Source organism: Spea bombifrons, chromosome 6 (genome assembly GCF_027358695.1).
Source record: "Spea bombifrons isolate aSpeBom1 chromosome 6, aSpeBom1.2.pri, whole genome shotgun sequence".
Lineage (NCBI taxonomy): Eukaryota > Metazoa > Chordata > Amphibia > Anura > Pelobatidae > Spea > Spea bombifrons.
The window spans coordinates 8,551,377-8,569,780 of NC_071092.1; the positions used below are offsets into that span (position 1 = coordinate 8,551,377).

General features: G+C 38.7%; 1 protein-coding gene across 1 annotated transcript in view; it reads left to right on the forward strand.

Annotated features, from left to right (window-relative positions):
* The window catches only part of RAD18 (RAD18 E3 ubiquitin protein ligase), a 55,904-nt gene extending 48,122 nt beyond the window's left edge, over nucleotides 1–7,782 (forward strand). Inside the window, exon 10 of the mRNA XM_053469947.1 lies at nucleotides 7,588–7,782. Within this exon, the coding sequence (XP_053325922.1) occupies nucleotides 7,588–7,724 (137 nt within the window). The 3' untranslated portion in view covers nucleotides 7,725–7,782. The remainder of the gene's footprint in view (nucleotides 1–7,587) is intronic.
* The last annotated feature ends 10,622 nt before the right edge of the window (nucleotides 7,783–18,404 follow it).

Here is an 18,404-nt window from a genome sequence, read left to right on the forward strand (position 1 = left end):
TGCTCATATGGAGCCTATGTTCATGGGTTGGCCTGCTTATATGGAGCCTATGTTCATGGGTTGGCCTGCTTATGTGGAACCGATCTTTATTAAACATTAGTAGGTCTTATGCCAATTATGGCCCTCAGTTTATTGTATGGGAAAACTAAGACAAGCTATTCTCAAGAAGTTCAATGACGCAATTCTTGACAGTTTGTGGCTTCAGAGGTAAACGTAGCCTGTCCTTCAGACACTGGTTTGCCACTGGTGTCTGTGATTTCACCCCGAATTACAGGCTTCAAGACAAGACACTTTCAGTCTGGCTGGCAGAGCAGAAGCTGCTTTATCAAAACACAAACACACTTCTGTTTTTTTGGTTAGATTCACAGTTTCTCTCTCTCTTTGGAAATGAAGCATTCCATTGAAACATAAAATATGCGGTAGATAAAAATAAGACTCCCTGTCTCGCCTGCCCATATAGTTTTTATTTTAAATTTACATGCTCTTCCCCAGACATATAAATCCTTTACTTTATGCCAAGCTGAAAATAGACATGGTTTATCCTATTGTAAATATGGACATTATCGTTATCCTAAAAAGATCTAGATTTTACAGTCCTGTTCGCTAAATTGAACATATTCTTTTTTAAACGATTAGAATAGAGCAGCCTGAGATTTACAGAGGTGAAATGTTATATGTCTCTAAACAGTTATTCTGACCAAAAGTACATTCTTTCTTTTCTTTTTTTTCCCAGCCATGATTTTTATTTGTTGTATTTTGAATGGCTTCTTGATTTTTAAGCCAATAAGAAAAAATAATAATAATAAAAAAATAATATAAATAAATAGATATATATATTTATATCGCGCCAATCATTGATGAAAACTTTACTGTCCCATTATAGTTATATTGTGAATGAATGCCTTACTTTTAAACAGATCACATCATATGTTTTTGTATTCATTCTATTGTGTATATTTTCTGTAAATGCTTCCAGGTTTGTTTCTCATTTTGTTTTATTTGTATACAATCTCTAGTCTATATACACATATATGTATATATATATATTTATATATATATATATATTTATACACACACACTACCGTTCAACCATTTAAGTGACCCATTAAAATAACCTAAAAAAATAACATGAAATGGATCAGAAATACAGCGCAGATGTTGTGCCAGGCCTGGATTGGGGGCTTTCAGGCGGGATGTGTAGACCCCCAGAAGCAGACAAAAAAACAATAATCAGCCCAGAAGGAGAAAAGCAGGCAGCATCTGCGCGTGGACAGGTACCACAGCGGGGGAATACTCGAGAAAAGTAATGTGGGCTCGCAGGGAGTAAATAAAGCTGCAGCCTGTTCACTCCGTGTGGTGGTTTAATGACCTCGTGAGGATGCGGCCTACTCCGCTCCTGTGACGCTGCACGTCGGACGGTGTCCCTTCTACTTGAGGCCGGGGATGCGGCCTGTTCCGCATCTTCACCTCTTGCTGCTCTGTCCTGGCATTTTTGACTGCTGCTTGGGAGCTATATGATGTGCCGCTGTATGATGTTACTGTCCCAAGCAGCCTCACTAAATTAAAGCCACAAAGTATACAACAATAAAAACTACAGTTTATTAAGGAGAAATTATACACATTGTATACTTTCTGCCTAACAGGTACTTTAACGTCATGGTAGAACTATACACGTTGCAGGCATTCAACTATAATATTACAACAGATCCCCAAAGTTTTGTTATTTTGTAGTTCTAGCAGAGATCTCTTGAAGTGTCACATCTCGTTATTCAAGTCATTAAGTAGCTGTCGAGGCTGAAGGAACCGATCACACTTGCAATTTCCTAATATATTTAAACAGAAGGCTCCTTGATTTTTGACAGGCCCAAGCAGAAGCCTTCTTGACAGGTATGCTGAGAATCCATATGTTCTTAAGAAAACCCTGTCAACACATCAAGCTTTTAGTAGCTCCTAGCCGGCCAGAATCTGTTCATAATAAATTAGTGAGAACTGCGCAATGGCCATTGAAAGAGCAATGACTGACCATAAAAATGAGTACATTCCCTACGGTTTCTGACCTCAGCTGTAGAAAAAAATAACTTAAAAATGAATGATACAAACACTACAAGTCATGAAGGGCATAGAAAATGTTGTGGCTAAAATACCCATAAAGTGGAACCCTAAAGAGTAAAGAGGTGGCAGAACCGGCATCATTAATTTAGCTGCCTTCTCCTTTCTCCAACCTTGCAAAGGCTCTTAACTACGTCTAAAGAGAGCCTGAGATCCACTTTAATAACCTAAAAGTTATTTTCGCTAAATAACCACGTCTGGAGGAAAATACTGCTCACGGATTGGCTAGCTTTGAGTAATTTGGTCTTTATTTTTCAGACTGCTTTGTGCAGACACCTGAGAACTATTTTCTTTTCGTTGCGTTCGTATTAATGTTTTTCTTTAGATAATTGCATATTTTACGGCAATGTATTAAAAAAGAGGAATAGAGCAATTTGTCAAACTAGCAGTTTCCCGTGTGTGAAATAATTACGCTAAAATACCAGATTATCTTCCTTTTTGTTTATCTATGCCGTCTAAAGAAGGGCTATATTCTTGCATCGGTATTGCGCTCGTTTAAAGTGATATACAGGCTGCCTCTGTTGAATGTTATAATTATAAATTTCTTCTGCATGCCGTACCGTGTAATTAGGCAGTTGAGGAGAGGGAGGACACTGTTGCCGATATAACAACTTCTTCCTCTTATTACAAACCTCTAGGCGCAGCCTGCGCTGTTTGTTAAGTGACACTCGCCGAGAGAGAGACTTCAGCATTTTTGGGGTCTAGAATTAAAGTCGATACATCTGCATTAAACGTGCTTAATGGGTTTCCTGGCCCGGATAAATCTCAAAGGGGAGGCTTAACGCATGTGATACAATCATTAGGAAATGAAGAGGGAGTTATTTATTTCAGCACTCACTTATCATAATCTCTTTTACACTCGCTTCTTGGTTGACGTTTGGAGGATTCTTCGTTGAGACATCATGTTGGACCTAGCCGTGTGAACGAGTGTGTATCATTGCTCCCAAGCAAAAGCATTTAATGCTGGATATAACATTCAGTTAGTTTTAAGTATGTTCTAAAAGCAAAATTATACTCTTAAAATAAACTTTTCACCTAAAATTATCTTTACAAGTATCAACCCCAAAAGGCGTTTAGTATTGTATTGTGTTAAAGGTTTTTCATATAGTTTACAATACATGACCTTTACATAGAAAGTCAAAAGTTACCCTGCACTTTTATAACTTGCTACAAAAAGATTTCAAGGTATTCCGATCAGCAGAATAAGAACCCCCACAATTAATATAATATAGAACAGAATACATGCCGTATTAAAAATGTAAACATTTTCACAATCGTTTTAATTAATGATATTTTTATATAGTGCATTCCAAACGCATTGATGCATTTTGGTCATGCGTCTAACCAGATACATTGAAGTTATAGTTACCAGTTTCAAAGCAAATTATGGACATAAAGGCCCCAACTGAAAAATAATTTAGGTCAAGTGCATCATGGGAAATGTATTAAGGAAGGACAAGTGGTGGAAATGTAAGTTTAGTAAAAGTCATGTAGAGCGCATAGAAATCACTTAAGTCTATTGAATGAAAATTAGATTATGGGTTCACTTAGAAGACATAAACATGAAAAAAACTTAAAGTAGTTTGGGAATCTGTTATTTCAGCCAAATTATTTAAATCTACCAGGTGTAAGCATCTATGAGCTTAGAGCTCTCTATGGTCTATGAGATGTATACAGACCAAATAATACCGAGACGTTCTTATATATCAATATCTGGGAAATGAGTGCATGAATCATGTTTTGGATCTGAAGAAAACCCACAGATTGGCAGGATAAGAGTCCATTTCCAGAAAGTGACTGAGTAATGTGAGCCGAGGAATTCTAACAGCAAGGGATGAGAAGAATCGCTGGCTTTGTGTAGATACTTCGCTTTGTGTAGATACTTCGCTTTGTGTAGATACTCTGCTTTGTGTAGATACTTCGCTTTGTGTAGATACTTTGCTTTGTGTAGATACTTTGTGTAGATACTCTGCTTTGTGTAGATACTTCGCTTTGTGTAGATACTTCGATTTGTGTAGATACTTTGCTTTGTGTAGATACTTCGCCTTGTGGGTTCCTGGAGTCTTGACCAATACAGAGAGACATCAAAACTTCACATTTCTTATGTTAACGTCCTCACTAAGAGTAATGCAAAGTATTAAGTGGGACTCATCAGATGTATGAACTGGTCTTCATGACGCCTTAAAATGAATTAAGCTTTTTAGAATCTTCTTTGGAGCATCAATGGAGTTTTCAGATTGACAGAGCCAGAACCGTTCCTCTTGTTCTCATTGCGTATTAAGTGGATATTCCAGCTGAAGAACTATATCGTACAGTGTAGATCTAGGGATAGACAGTGGTTGCATTATGTTAGAATTTCCTGGACAGCTGTTTTTGATGAAAGATGATATATCTTACTAAAACACATCACAACAAGGACTTTGGGACAAGGGCGTTAATGTATGGCTGTATTTGTTCATAAGGACGTAAATGTAACCTCTGCCTGAGGGTAAATAAGAATATCTTTGTACCCTAGTGAAAAACCTACACCGTAATACAGTGCTGTCAGATCAATAGATGATGGAGGAGAGGATGGAAAAAAGATCAGGGAAAGGAAATGAGAAAATTTGCTGAATTTAGTGCTTAATAAAATCCGCCATAAATTCTTGAATTATTATTTTATTTTTGCCTCTGCACCATTTGATTATATTTGTAGTTCCTGTCACCCTTTCTTCAAATAGTTGTACTGTAAGTAAATCTCTGCAATGGTTCATTGATATGCTTCCAAGGAATGGCACATTATGGTAAATCTCTTACGCTAAAGAAGACATGTTTATAGCAACTCGGTGGAAGTCATTAGATCTTGAATCTACTCCAAAAAGCAATTGATGCCCTTAGTATCCGTATAAGCAATGCTTCCCAATACTATATCCAAATCGGATTATATACAAAATTGCAAACTTGAGCAGCAGAATAGTTTTTCTGAGTTCTTCGAGCACCACCCAAGTGACCATCGTTTTGTTGATGGGTTAACAGGAGCCATGAAGGAGCCATGACCTTCTGGACACCATGTAGAGGCGCATTGTGGTTAGGAAGATTGTGTATAAAAACAAACAAGCAAGAAACTTAGTCTTTATTATTAACTTGCTGAGCAGTCTTGTAACGGTAGAATTATTGCTGTTTTGTACAGTTATTATTACTGTTAGGATTATTACTTTTGTATGTTGACAAAACTCCTGGTTAGAGACGCCATCAGTCACCGTGTTTCTATCAATCACAATTACATACTAAATATTTATGAATGCATCTGCTATTCAAATAAAAGCCCAAAGGCAGCTTTTTGTCATATTGTAATGACCGCCCCCCCCCCTCACACTCATAACAATAAAGAGAAAAATCCGTATTCCCCCTGGTAACATTGAATGTCTCTCGCTGAATGCAAGAGGAGTTTGCGAAGATACAGTAAACCTTCCTAAAATGTGGATTTCAGTCAAAGCCAGATAGGCGTAGGGGATGATGGAGCCCAAAAGCATCCACACAATTTGCTTTCCTGAAATATAATATTAGAAAAACTTCATAGTTGAAGGCTGTTGTTAGATGGAATGGGGGACTTTAGGTGGTATGTTGGCCACAATGGCCATATTTTGCAGGGCACACGTAATTTTCCCATATAACCAAGCACCAGAGATAAAGTGCGGTTCAGACTTTTGGATTTAGAATCTCCACAAACAAGCATATAAAGCCTGTATTATTTCAACCACCTGACAGTTGTTTACATTTATACTTAAATATACATAGTTTCTGTTATAGAAATCAGATATTATGCCCCCCCCCCCCCTGTATTAAGTAGATGAATTGGAGTTCCTCTATAATACTTGTTTTATTAAAAGTTTTTTTAATATATATATATATATATCATAAGTGGTCCAAGGAAGGAAAAGCAGTGAACCGGCGACAGGGTCATAGGTGAACAAGGCTGACTCCTGTCACAAGGTGCCCATGACCCCTGTCCACTGCCAAAAGGGCCTTCAATGGGCACGTGGGCATAAGAACTGGAGCACGGCGCGATGGAAGCAGGTGGCTGATGTGATAATTCATGTTTTCTTTTACATCACTTGGATGGCCGGGTGTGTAGCTTACTTAGAGAACACATGGCATCAGAATGCATCCATGGAGGCCGCACCTCGTAACTTACAGGACTTAAAGGGTCTGCCGCTTATGTCTTGGTGCCGGATACCATAGCACACCTTCAGAGGTCTAGTGGAGTCCATGTCTTGATGCGAAACGCAATCATGTTTCAATATTTTTAAGAGCTTTGTCTTGTAGAAAAAGCAAGTTTCAATTCATTCCTTCCTTTTTTAATATCATATAAAAAAATGTTTTTTTTACTCTTTTTGGTCTCGAGATAAACCCAAGGAAATGTCAGCAGGGTAGCCTCAAAAGAAAAAGATAAGCAAGATACTTGCTTGGGTTTTTCGTGGAACTTACCACACCAACATATCTTGGAAGTCCTTTTATCCCAGAGCGCTGAAGAATAAACTGTTCACTAAATCATTTTATAGGTCTGCTTCAGTGAGTGTCACCGGGAGGAAAAAGTAATTTTGCTTCTAAATAAGAAAACGCACAAAAGTATGTGCTGCGAATGCCCCGAGCCGTATTTAAATCTGTGTAAGAAGATACAAACTGAACAAACACATTGAGGTACTAAAACCTAAAGCCTCTGTTCAGTCCGCAGTTACATCTGTACACCAAATCTAGGTCTTTGGAGCGTCTATGTCTGATCATGTTTTAATATCTAGAAACCTTCAGTAATGCGCACTACACGCCGACTTTCAATCCGTGGCTGAAAACTAATTCTTTATTTCTGTATAGTTCTAGATTAAAATCTCGAGCAGCCGGGGAACTCACCGAAATGAGCATGGCTCCTGCTTTTTGATTAACAATAGGAATTTTTCTCTTCTATTTTTTTGTTTAGTATAATATAATATAATCTCGTTAAAGAAGTGGTCAGGGATTTGTTTATTTTCCGTTTTAAACAGGGCTTTGAGCTTTGGATAATGTATACGTGAAGGATGTTTAATATTTAGAATTGCATTCATGCGTCATGTATTGTCTTCTCGACTTGGGAAGGCAACCTGTTTGTTATTTTGTTAGATTTTTTATATATTTCTCAGGCGTAACTATAGTCTAGCCTTGGCTATTCCCTACAATGTCTTTGTCTATATTGTTATATTTGTCTCTGTCCTTCTTTACCGTTGTAGAATTTTGTCACATTGCTGCTTTTTTGGAATTATGTATGTAGTGAGTCGTGAACACTGTTATTTTGTAGGGTTTGACTTGACTCGTTCCATACTCGTTTGGGGATCTAGATTTATTAAACATCTGGAAATGCTTTTTTCTTGTTGCTCTGAGTGTACGATGCCTCAAAGCAGATGTTTCTGTTATTTTATACAAAATATAAACCGCCATTCTCAGCAGACAAATGTAACTATGTTACAGGAAAGAAACACAAGAATGAGTTCCAGCACCTTATCGAGTCAATGAAAGGCCGCTGGGGGAAGAAAGGAGGAAAACAAATAAAGAAGGAACCCTCTGAGGATTGCAAGAATAACGGAGGTAAGTGTCAATCAGAATAACATTGTAAGTAATTCTCTCTTCCTGTCACTATACGTCGGAGGGGTAAGTCATTAGTTTTTGGCAGCGGCCTTAAAAAAATATTTAAAAAAATAACATTAAAGTGGAGCTTCCCACATCACAGCTGTCGGCATGCATCAATTTATTAAAACTACATAAAAAACACTACTCTATTAACGTTCACATCATTGATTTTCTACCCAATAAATCAATCAAATTGGGTGATTGCAAAAGGATTGGCATTTTCATTTTTGCTTTCATATTTCAGAAGACTTACCCGTCTGACTTGTAGATCATGACCTGGTCTTGTGGGTATTCACTACTATCCGATTTATCCGGACAATGTACCCCAAGGTACTGTTCCCTAGAGAGTTATAACCATCCTAACTCTGGGCCATATTTTCTCAATCATTTCATTTAAAAAAAAAAAAAAAAAAAAAAAAAAAAATATTATCAAAAGCCTTCCAAGTAGATGTTATGTGTCAAAGATTAGCCCAAAACAGAATTTATCTAATCAGGTTTGTCATGCTGTACATTGTAGCACTATTTTCCTCTCATTTTAGTATTAGAATTAACAGTCCTTATGTTTATGTACTTTTTGTGTTTTCGCCTTCGCATTCAGACATCTTATTGACGTATTTTGATTCCCATAGCCGGTTTGCTTTGTAAGACAGTATGTTTCTTGCTGCATGTTGGCTTGCGTTGCTCATTAGTTTTTTGATGCTTTGACGAACACAATTTTCCTCCCTGCTCACATGAAAGACATATTGGGGCTGACGAGATAATGATCTTGGATAAGCTTACTATAATCTTGTTCCTCTTTGTTTCTGCTTTGATGTGCTTTGCAGGCATGGAACGTGAAAATAAACTGTATCTATTAAATTAAGGCTGTTCTTTGGTCACGTAGGCTCATCCTTCGTTTTATTAAGTACATGATAAGCTGGTGGTGGCCGAGTGCTCTGAGTGATCACAGCATCTGTCCTCACCCTTTTTTATCTCCGTCTCGTATATCTTGCAGCTGTAAGACAAGTGGAAGCCTAACTATGGATGGTACATTTTGTACTTATTGAGACATATGTGCGTTTTTACAAGCAAATGGTTTTGTAAGAGGTCCACCTTCTATGAGCTAAAATGTGTCTCTTGAACTTGTCCCTGTCACGTATTTGGAGTGTGTGATGTAACCCTAAATGATATTTAAGTGTGTATGTATGTGAGCTTTAGAAAGTCTGAAGAATTAGAATATATGGAAAATGTTATGGTTCTAAGTCCAAGGGTTGCTCGTTTTGAGGTGGCACATTTTGTTTTCAACGACTGGCACAGATATTTGAGGATTAGGGGCTAACACAACCAACAGGATTACCTATGGAGAAGCCCAAATCTTTTCACACTAAGTAAAAGGCTCCTTTAAAACCACGATATACAATGACATATATAATTTGGGATTCTTTAACAGAAATGTAGGATATTCTTATTACACTGGGTGCTTGTTTAAGATTTTTCCTTTAAAATGTTTTTATAAACCCTATTGCCACATGTATAAATATTAAACGTTCACTATTAAAGTATCCACTCCTCAGCATTTTGCAAATGGGCTTCTTACCCCAAGATATTTTTGGATAACACTAGCAGCATTTTTATGTAAGAATGTTTTGCCACCTGAGCAACGGTTGCGGTGTGAACGGAGTGCCGAAAAATAGAAAAATGTATGGAGCAAATTATTAGCAAATGTAAAGATCGACTGGCTTCAGCTCCTCTCATATCTCCACGCTGCACCATCTGTACAAGTGCTAAAACGTAGAGCAGGTGACATGTGGGGTAATTTGATGGTGTCAGGGGGTATCGGCGAATAAAGAACTGAATCATAACTGTTTGATGAGACTTAATACATAAAAGCTCTTCATATATTTTTTTTAGCTCTCGCTCTAAAATAGCGGAGTGACAGAAAACTGAGGATTCAAAGCCTTCTGACAAGCGAGTACAGGGTATTTTTGAATGGTCGCTTATTGTTAATAGAGCAGACATGCTCCAGCAATCACTTTAAGAGAACTCATGAACGTTTTTTTTTTTTTATCTTAAGACATCTGGTTTTGGTAGATAAAATTGGTTTTAGGTCAATCTAGGTAACAACAAGAAAAAATAATGTTCGTGTTGTTCCTGGAGTGAAATCAGGAGACAGATTTCAAATTTGGTTTCTATTAAAAAAACAAAAACAAGCAGTGGACAAAAGAATTGAATTGCGTACCACGGAACCCCAAGCTTCCTAGCCTTCCGGAAAGTAGTATTCCACCTCTTCACCTTCTGACCTGTGGCTAGTAATGTCCCAACAAGGTTTGGCCAAGCCACCCCTTTTGTCTTGAAGCCAAGTGTGCCATCGACTCACTTGCCATTAAACATAAACCTCTGGCCCGTGAAGTAAGGACTGGTTTGAGAACCTCTTTCATACGCGATTACACGTTCTCCCAGTGCAATTGTCCTGAACTGCTTGGATTCTAAGTGAAATAGGGAAATGAATGAATCATTAATTCACTATTTAACATGACTGCCTGCTCAGAACAAAGCTGTCCCTCTGGGTTACCTAGAGACGACAATTCCCTCAAAATGGCACTTTTCATATAATGTGCATTAAAGGATTATGCAGGAGATAGAAAATACACTGACTAATACTATGCAATTTCAAAGTCGTAGAACGTTTATAAGTACTAGGGGGGAAAAAAGCGGAACTTAGACTGAGATTGTGTAACCACTGAACAATCACGCGTTAAAATGTCATGATAATCTCTGTTTACACACAAACTTTAAATACCACGAATATCTCTCGTTCAGCGTTCAACTGCATCAGATTATGGAGTTTAACCCATTCCCTGCTAGAGGGTACTTTTGGGCTGTCATCTTCAAGACGTCGCAGCCTTCTCATGGCATCTGCAGTACTATGATGATGTTTTAATGCTGCGTTTAGTACTAAATGCATTAAATTCAGTTGGTGGATCAACCTCTTTAAACTAATTTGCCACACAAGCGGAAACTACTAAGAGATGGATCATCCCTTAAATTAATTCAATTCAAAGTATTCCATTTGAAATTGCTCTACTCATAAAGTTAACTTTGCTTTGGCATAAAACTCAACAAACTCAAGAAGAGTTTCCTGCCAGAACCTAACATTTTATATATAATATATACTTATAATAATATGATATACATATATAATATTGCATCTCTTGCTGATTTAGAAAATAAAAAATAATAAAGTTAGCGCCTGTTGCTCTTTGATTGTACAAATATTACTCCAGCAGTGATTTAATGACTTTTGTTAGAACCCATTACAAACTGAATTCCTGCAGTCCATAAACAGTACGTTCTGTTCATATTTAAACAAACAACTGTATGATCGTCATACGGAGAGTGTTAATATCCAAAAGACGAGCTAGGCGTTGATGTTGATATGACCATTGAAAGTTAAAACCCTGCCGCCTGTAAAGCCACTGATGGTTTTTATTAGTTTTCTTCTCTAGGCTTATTGGCTAAAGGAGAACTGCTAATAATTTTTTTTATTACTTTTCTTAAAAAGTATTATGAGGCTTTATTTTTTTCCCAGTAGTTCTGGTTTTTGTATAATATTTTCAGGGAGCTCCGTATTAGCTAGTTCTATTATTTTAGCTCAATTTTCTAGACAACCCCCCCCCCGTCGCTCCTTATCATACTGCCTGTAGTAGAATAACTCAGTCTTAATTACCTAGACTGATGCTGTCTAATGGAAGTAAATAATGAAACAGATTTGATTAGCATTGCCATAAAGTATCAGCCCAATGCGGTGCTTTAGCTGGGAAAGTCAATGTCTTAAAATATCACATCCATAAAAACAATGGCGGCCTCCATGGCAGATGAAAGAAATGTATTGTAACAAGATGAAAAAAAAAAAGATTATTGTTGGTTTTAATCTACATTACTGTATTAAATGAATTACATTTTTTTGGTGAGAATGTTCCAAGTGATTGTAATGATTGTTTCTTTATAGAAGATGAGGCAGAACCTGTCGCTGAGCCTGTAGACGGCGACCTGCTCGGAGAAGCCAATGTTTCTGTTGTGCGATCCAGTTCTCCAGTGTATCCTCTGTCCCCTCGGTCAACAGCCAGGTAAGTGCTGCACATTATAACTTTTATTAAAGCAGTGAGCATCCTCTGTCCGTTTAGCTGTTGGACCGTGAAATACGTTATGATGTCATAACAGAAACAGAGCAGAGCCTATAAGCCTTAGTAATTGGGGGAATCGAGTCTGAATACCCATTAAAGATTACTAGAAACAAATGTACACTAGCATGATTGGCTGTTAGTTTCATAGAAACAAGAAAAGTTCACAAACTTTATATTTTAAAGAACTTCACAAACAAGTTTGCGTCTACGCAACGATGAATGCTAACATTCTATGTAAATAGCGGTTTGCAGAATAGTTTCCTTAATACGGAGGATAGAAGAGGTGATTTTTCATAATTAGTAATGGGCCAATGTACAGTAACTCCACAGAATTTTCTGTTCTGCTTAATTATGGCAACCATGTAGCATGGCGTGTTGGGGTATGTATATCTGACGTTAAATTAACATAATGCAGCTCTCGTAGGGTAAAATGGAAAAGAAATCCATAACATTCTCGGATGTTCCTGGATTAAGACAGCAGCTGGCATATAAAGGGCCAGCTATATCTTTAGGTAAACAAGAATTGTAGTTATACTGTATTTTATCAACGTAAGTAATGTTACAGTTAGACCTGGAGGGCCGTTTTTCTCTTTGGCAATCACGTGGTTAATGTCTGGCGCGGCGTGGCAGTAATAAAGAGAGTATGCCCACCGGACCTCTCTTTTATCTCCGCCGTTCTAAGTAAATATCCAAATTCTAAATTTGGCTTGACTGGCGGAGTGCTGACGTGACGTCTCGAGGTTTGAATCCCTCATCCCGCTGTTCCAATATGTTATCCTTTATTAAACCGCAATATAAAATGAAGCCGAGTACGTTGAAGGGCAGCATGAGGAAAATGTAATTTCACTTTGGCTTATTAAATTAAAGATCAGAGTCCAGCGTGGACGACTCGGAGATGTTTCCTTCCTTTCTCTGGGGATCGCTCATGTTTGCTGCCAATCCTCTAATTGTTCCACGTCCCTGTGTCTCGTAAATTCGGTATTCCAGGTCTGTCCGGATACTCTTTGTGTCTCGGGCCCTCCTCAGTACTCCCTCCACTACTTGGCTCATTGATGACCGGTAAATAACTAGAAAGCAGTAGCAATAAAGATCAAAGCTTTTTAGCCATTCAGTCCCTTCGTGTACACGTACAGGGACTGAGAGTATTTTCGAGTTAAAGCTCAGTGTGTCAGTATACAAGGCGCTGCGCACAATACCTGATATACCGATTATCTGATAAATGTATCCTGGAATAATGGCTTCACATCTCAAGCCGTCCAGCTCTGTGCGTTAGTTTCTGAGACGTGGTTCCTCCTCCTGTATGTACCGTGGACTCTGAGTTCACCGAGTACCTACTTTCACAAGACTTGCCGTCACCAAGCCGACTCGCCAACTCCCAGCAGACCGCGTGTTTTCACAAACTTTCAAGGTCACAAACACCAGCTAATTAGCCGGTCTTGCAGAATTCAAGGATGCTTACGTCAGGGGATAAAGTCATAAGTGTGCTGCCTTGTTCCTCTGAATCCTGGAGGATTTACCTAAAAACAACTTTGCATTATTCAGCTTGGGCTTTAAGAGTCCTGTCCGTTAATTGCTAAGAGCGCTTTATACCCTTGTGCTTAAAAGTCTGCCTGCCCGATTGCTCCTAGTTGGTTTCTTATTTTACACATTTCTTTGTAGAAGCTCACAAGATACCAATTAAATGTGTAGACCATCTATACCACTAATAGATGTATGTCCTATGGGACAGCGAAGGGTTTGATGCCACGTCCTATATTTTATCCTGTGCCCTCCATTGAGACTTTTGTGATACTCATTAACGGACCAACATTTGCTTCTTGTGAAATGTTTTGCCTATTCTTTTTAGTTTGTTTTTAGTGTCGCTTTGTAGGGGGGGGTTGTCAAATAAAAGCATGTGTGAATCAAAATTGTAAAGGCAAATCTGGATTGCGGGTCTTGACTTCTGTACTCGGGCCCCCGCTTACCACATCCTGCGGGGAATATAGCGGTACTCTCTCTCTAATAGCTCCATCTTGTCAACAATGTGGCTATTGGGAAACAGATGTTGCTCTGAGGCAGTTTACCTCGTCACCGTGTCAGCTGGATAACTTTCAAAAACACAATTTAGATATGTGATATTTGATGAATGTGTCATTTCGATATACATCCGTTCCCATCAGGGTGAGTTAGATCAGCTTTTCCGAGCAGGACCCCGGTCGGGTAACTCCTCCTCAACCAGCGCTGGCGTAGGGCTTCTTTCCTTGGCTTGACTGTTTGCATATAATTTGCTTATTTGTTTAATATGTTGTATTAAAATATGAGCATTTTCCGCATTGTATCATTAGATAAGCGCTTACCGCTCATGACATGAAGTTAATCCACTTTATACTAAACTGGCCATTCTATCTCTTCTGGTGCAACCTTTTAAAAGTGTGTTATCTCCATAGCAACCACTTTAATGGTCCAATCAGGGAGAACATTTCTCAAGTGTTGCATGAGAGTTTCGATATATAAATAGCACTCTATGTTTTATTTTGGACTGTGTGACTATGAGATATATATAAAGATAGCTGAGAAGCCCCTTTAAATGTAGTGTCACTCCTACAAACGCATTGGCGGAACATCTTCTATATACATTTACCCTACCCCTGCCCCACAGCTATTTCTGGTGCAGGAGATGAGTTCAGACAAACACATCTCCCTGCGTATACTTATCATCAGTCAGCTCCAGCACATGCGCCGAAAGCTTTCCCATTAATTTAAATTGGAACGTTCCTCTTCCACCAATTGGCTGCTCGAAGCACCCATTCGATGTTAGACATCATCAGGCCGGGAAAGATGATGTCATCTGTACCTGCAGGGCTGCAGCTTCTACTTTCAGACAGGTCCTTTAATATGTTTATGTATTAAAGTACTCAAAGTGTTTTAGTGTGCATTAAACTGTCCATTTAATATGTCCTAAAGTGTTAAATTATAGCTTTCATTTTTGGAGTGAAATTGCGTTTATAAGACGTAGAATTCAATCATCCAAATTTGGAAGTGATAAAAAAAAATGTCAGTTCTGTATTTCATTTCTCTGCGTATATATTATATAAACGCAGGCAAAATCTTTTTAGAAGCTGACAGCCACGTTCAACTCACCTCAGAACTCACTCATCTATTTACATTCATGGCTCGAGCGATGAATTCATTTGCAGTTGTAGTAATTTTACGGAATCAGTCATCTTGTAAAATGGTTTATTTATAGCAGACCTCGTTTGCTGACAGCACCACCTAGTGAAGGCAGGGATCTTCCTTGGACGTGTATAAATTGCTTTCAAACGTTCTAACGTCTTAATGACATCAGGTCAATTTATTGATTGCCTCACACTGTTTACTTACCCTGGGGTTAATAAATGCCAGTTTGAAAGGCTTAATTATCACGTACATTCAGCTCCGAGCGAGCGAGTCTGCTTCTCCGCTAATCATTTCTGTCGGTACGTCAAGCATATTTCTCCTGTTCGTGGATATCTGGTAGGGATTTCTCTGAATCCATGCGTACGGAAATAGCCGTCCTTGTAGGATCTTCCATGAAACTTAGTATCCATCCCATAATAAGCAACAGATGTTTGTTTCAAAGGAACCCTAACATTTAACAGCCAGCATCGCTTGCCAGCAAACGCAAAATCCCATTTATATGCAGGCGGTGGGTTTAAAATGTGTTGGATGTACTTAGAGGTCCATGCGTTTGGGCTAAATGTTTTCACACCATATGAATTAGAGTACACGTATGCCAAAAGCTGTGTACCAAAACACGTAGCTGTCGCCCCATACGATCCGTCCAACTAATCTGGCCAGTAATCCTGACTCTGGAAGGATCGTAGCGTGATGTGCCATCTGTTAAAAGTGTGGGGCGGCCTCTTGCTATTCGATGGAGAACCGGAACCATCAGCTTGAGAATTTAGCTCTTTGGAATCTGTTTAATTATTTTCACAAGGAAATCAAGCAGTTTGGACCTCGCAGTCACTCAGTCGCAGACGACACAATGTACCAAACAAAAATAAATCAACGGTACATTCATACACACTAAAAGTAAGGTCATTAAAGAGACACAGAAATGTTTACGTTATTCAGTGACAATTTGAAACCAAATTACAGTTTATGGAAACTATGGACCTCGATCAGGATAAATGAGGAGTTTGCTGATTAAACGGAAGCGAAGTGGAGGGACAATCAACAGGAGCCGTTCCAGAATAAGAGAACGCAAAGTTATCACGTTTGTTATTTTTCCCTTGTAGGCCGGTGGGCAGACATAATGCTTGTATGGTATCAGGGCAAGCCATTCGCCCCACTGAACCGAAGCATTAGCAGGGTAACTAAAAATATACATTACGAGCGCAGAATTAACTGTGAACAACAGACCCCGTCTGTAAACACCAAGTGCTTTCATCGGTGGCAGAGGCGTGTGTTTTATTGGCAGATGCCAAAAACAACAGAAATCGTTAGTGATGTATCCGCTGCCAGGCAGCTCGAGAGGGCCTTTGACATAACGGCGTGTGATTAAGAGGTTTCCGGCACCGGCTTCACTTTCCCTGTGAGCATTAGACCTCATTATCACCTGATTGCAGCGAGCCAACAACACCTCCAGCCCTTTCACAAAACATCCAGCTTGCCACAATGTCTGCACACAGGTTTACCAACTGCAAGGGAGAAATATAGAGGCTATGTGCGAAGTCATGGCGGGACACATCTCAGGAGCCGGCGGGACACATCTCAGGGGCCGGCGGGACACATCTCACGAGCCGGCGGGCCAGGGTTCCTGATGTGTTGATCCCAACAAGTTTGATGCTTAGGTTGAATTCTAAATGATACAGTGATTTGCCCAAAATACACCATTTTTATGGTTAACAGATAATTTAAAGCATGTTTAGGATTTAAAACATTTTTTTGGGTGTAGCATAGCTTGCTCTACCTTTTCTTCTTGGTAGCTTTGTGTTAACAGGCGTAAAGATATATGCAAGGCGTAAAGATATATGCAAGCCAAAAAGACATTGATATCACTTAGGTACCCACTACTTCAAAATGAGCAGAGGGCAAGATCACAAAAGAAAGCAAAGTGATTTCTAACTTAAAATCTCATTAACAGAATAAAATAATATAAGTGTCTGATGTAAAGTACAGCAGGCAACTCTTGCAGATTTTATAATTTCATACAACTTGATACATATTAAATGCATAGAGTTTTGTCACTGAAACATTTAATGTAACTTAGAAATAATCAAACTAATTAACTGATTCACTTTTGTGATCTATTCATTCACAAATTCTTTTGGCATTTTTAAAAGGCCGACGATGTAACCTCTATTTGTCTATTAACCTCCAAGCTGTATTCACTAATTACATTGGCTCGAATGCTTTGTATGAAGGTTTGTTTGTCGATACATTGTCGCAACCTGCGATTGTGTGACTTTAATATACGCGTCGTCAGCAAGTTCTTTTTGTTATTTAGTTATTGGAGGTAGAAAGTCTCATTTAACTCCTCCTTGCAGGGAGCGTTCGGCAGTACTTGTATTACATATGCTCAGTAACTATGCGAGATCCCATTGAAATCAATAGGAATAGCAGCAGCCAATCACATGTATGTTACCTGAACACTGATGATTTGTTAGCATACTTGTGATTGGCTGATGCTCACAGAGCAAGTATTCTTCCTACTTACAGTTCCTGGTTTCAGAAGAGCCAGCCAGGGGAGGAGTCACATGACTCAGAAACTCCAATAACTAAAAAAATTCTGCATGACTGATTTGCGTGAGGAACCATGTACTGAAGTCTATGAAACAAAGTCCAACACACATTAAAAAAATAAGAATACAATTTTGGGAACCAGATTGTTCTTTTTATAAATTAAGTGGATCCCGCTCCTCCCATGCAGGCGCATTACCGCTCTTCCTCCCGAGGGTTTTCAGGTACGTTTATAGAAGGTCATGGCTGCCTCTGAACTCTGAATACTCTGAATACTGTACACGAGGCAACGCTTTTATCTTCAGGAAATGGACAGTTAATCATCTGTTTGCAGTGGAACAAATATTACCAAAAAATATCTTTAAATAGATCCAAATTATACAAAAGTGAGTGCCGGTATCCTTGAAAGTTTTTCACAAGGAAGCATAGAAGATGAAGTCCACGTTGGGAGAGGAAAACCTAAATGTGTCTATCCAGATAAGAGCTTCAAGATGGAGTAAGCTAAACAAAGCCCTCATTTAGATATGAAATGCCATCTTTTCCATTTGAAGAACAATAACAGCTCTTGTTTTAACAAAAACAAAAAGATTTCCCAAAACATTTTTGTGTAAAAATGTCTTTTTGTTCGGTTCCCCCTTTGCATTTTTGGTGCTACATTGTAACTTGTCCCAGGCTTCCATATCTCATTCAGGCAGCAGCGGATGCATCTGATGGGTTCAGCGGATAATACTATGCACAATTGCACACAAATCCTTGATCAAACAAAGGTCACTTCAACAAATAAGAGCATAAATT